Genomic DNA, 2,389 nt, shown 5'->3' on the forward strand with positions numbered 1-2,389 from the left:
AGTTGGCGAAACGTTGGGCCGTAAGGTGAAATAACTCGTTTTATTTGCACTCAACCCATTTAGATCGAACTAGCTTAAAAATACAAAAAAAAAAAACCAAATGGTTGGCTATGGTATGGTTATGGCTAGGACGTTATATTATGGCACCATTGACCAATTACATTGACTTCCATAAAGTTGTTTGGGCCAGCTGTTTTATATGGATATGGATACGGCAAGTCTAAAGGGCTAATTAAACTTCCTTAACGCCATAGTCATAACCATACCCATATACATAACCATCTCCAATGTGTTCGATTAATGGTACCTTAACTTAAAAATCGTGAAAATTTCATAAAAATGGAGATAACGCAATAAATTACATATTCCAAAAAAAATAAGTCTCTTATGAATAAAATTTACAAAAAGTTTTTAAATTCACCCACTCATATATTTTTGGGTTATGGATATGGCGAGAAACCAAAAACCAATTTGTTGGCTATGGTATGGTTATGGCGTTAGCGTTATGGTATGGCAGCATTAATCGATTACATTGATTTCCATAAGGTAGTTTCTATCAGCTGTTTTATCTGGTTATGGTTATAAGTCCCCATTAATTGGCCTTTAAACTGCCCTTAAGTCAGAGCTAGTTATGCTTTTTGGTGGGGAGAATGTATCGATTAAAAATCGTCTTATATGTGAAAAGTATCGATGGCGGAAGGAAATGCGTATATCTACGCTCATTTATAAATAAACAAAATTAAGGTAGAAAGTTGTATCGTACAATACGATAATAACACATTTGTGCCCCAAAAGTATGTAGATAATGGACAAATTAACAACAATAAGCGCAACGTTGTTTCTTGCTGCTGATGTATTTGCCATAGTCAGTTTAGCAATGCCTGATTGGATTGTAACAGAGGAAGCTGGTAAGTGAGCTGTGGAATTAGGTACAAATATTAGCAACACAACAATTAAAATTGTTTGTTTACCTGTAGGCGATATTCGTCTTGGTTTAATGTGGACTTGCATGACATTATATAATCGTTCCCAAGTGTGCTACACACCCGAGCTGCAGCCGGAGTGGTTGGTAGCACTTGTATGCATATTTATTGGGTGTATTTGCATTACTACGACTGTTATACTTTTGGCTTCGAGCAGTTGGGACCGAAATGTGATTCCTTATGCCCGTTGGGTAGGTTTTACAGCAATGGTTTTATTCTGTTTAGCTGCAGTGGTTCTACCTCTGGGCTTCCACATTGAAGAGATTGGAGGACAAGCGTACCAGCTGCCAAATACATATAAAATTGGCATTTCATACATAATGTTTGTTTTAGCTCTGTGGATAACCGTGGTATCAGAGTTGTTTGCTGGAAAGGTCTGTTTGCCACATTTTTAGTCCAAAACTGAAGGCACTTATTTTGTCGTAGTGTTGTATATTATTTTTGTGATATTTTGGTTTTAACTTTATAAGGACATACGAACAAAAATTTATATCATTCCTAAAGTTTTCAATAACTCTCTTCTCGATTTCAAAAGTATAAAATAAATTGGGTACAACTCCAATTCAATGAAACTCAAATCATATATCATGTAATAATAAGCCTTTTTTAATGAAATCTTGAAAATTCTTATGTTTTTTTACTACATACCTTTATTTCGTGTAAAGTTTGATCAAATGTTACAAACTAGATTTAAAATTGGTTTAAAAATATGCAGTAGACAGATGCAAAAGAGTTTACTAAAATAACAGATAAAGTTTTAACTTACATACATAAATTGATAATTGTGTTGACGATGTGAGAATGGACAAGATTCCGAGCGCCATATTAAAAGTTTGGTGATAGGTTCCACATGATCAGCTCTCAATATTCAGGTAATACCTTATTACTAAATGTTATAATCGTTTGTACATTATTGAATATGTACATATATTATTAAATATGTTTTCCGAATAGATATTGTTCCCAGTAACATTCAATTACACTTACACTCTTTTTCTTTTTATTATTTTTGTACCGATAATATGAGTCCCTGAAGGTTTTAGAGAGTTTTACCGATGTTGATGGTCCCTTCCTGGATATTAATCCGGTACGTTGCGGTTCATAGCATAATTACCCGGGCGATCTTCAGAACAATTTCATTTGAACATGTTCAACCTTCTAAATTATAGAAACCCTTCTACTGTAAGGAACTTGGGTCGCTAGATCCTCGCCTGCTAAATAAGCGGAATTCGCCAAGGGTTGGAGAAATTGTAAATTGCGATCACAACGGCTTACACCCAGCGGGTTAGGGGGCTTAGAATATACCCGCAGCAAACGACTAAAATACCGAATGGATTCAAGGGGTTGTGTAGCGCAACCCTTTCAAGGGATTGACAGCGCAATATATAGCTTCTCCAACCCATTTG

At 35.3% G+C, this 2,389-nt stretch overlaps 1 protein-coding gene across 1 annotated transcript; it reads left to right on the forward strand.

The window, feature by feature from the left end:
- The first annotated feature begins 684 nt into the window (after positions 1-684).
- On the forward strand, positions 685-1,921 carry LOC137252474 (uncharacterized protein C16orf52 homolog A). The gene is made up of 2 exons (XM_067788232.1): positions 685-908; positions 978-1,921. Exons 1-2 carry the CDS (start codon positions 806-808, stop codon positions 1,376-1,378), a joined length of 504 nt encoding a protein of 167 aa, XP_067644333.1. The 5' UTR covers positions 685-805; the 3' UTR covers positions 1,379-1,921.
- Positions 1,922-2,389: the final 468 nt, after the last annotated feature.

This window comes from Eurosta solidaginis, chromosome 5, assembly GCF_040869045.1.
Source record: "Eurosta solidaginis isolate ZX-2024a chromosome 5, ASM4086904v1, whole genome shotgun sequence".
In the NCBI taxonomy this organism is placed as follows: Eukaryota; Metazoa; Arthropoda; class Insecta; order Diptera; family Tephritidae; genus Eurosta; species Eurosta solidaginis.

Bases quoted from the DNA above. Each gene is read 5' to 3' on its own strand.
- LOC137252474 (XM_067788232.1), top strand. From the start codon at position 806: ATGGACAAATTAACAACAATAAGCGCAACGTTGTTTCTTGCTGCTGAT. The intron at 909-977 runs GTAAGTGAGCTG...GTTTACCTGTAG, and splicing joins GATTGTAACAGAGGAAGCTG to GCGATATTCGTCTTGGTTTA.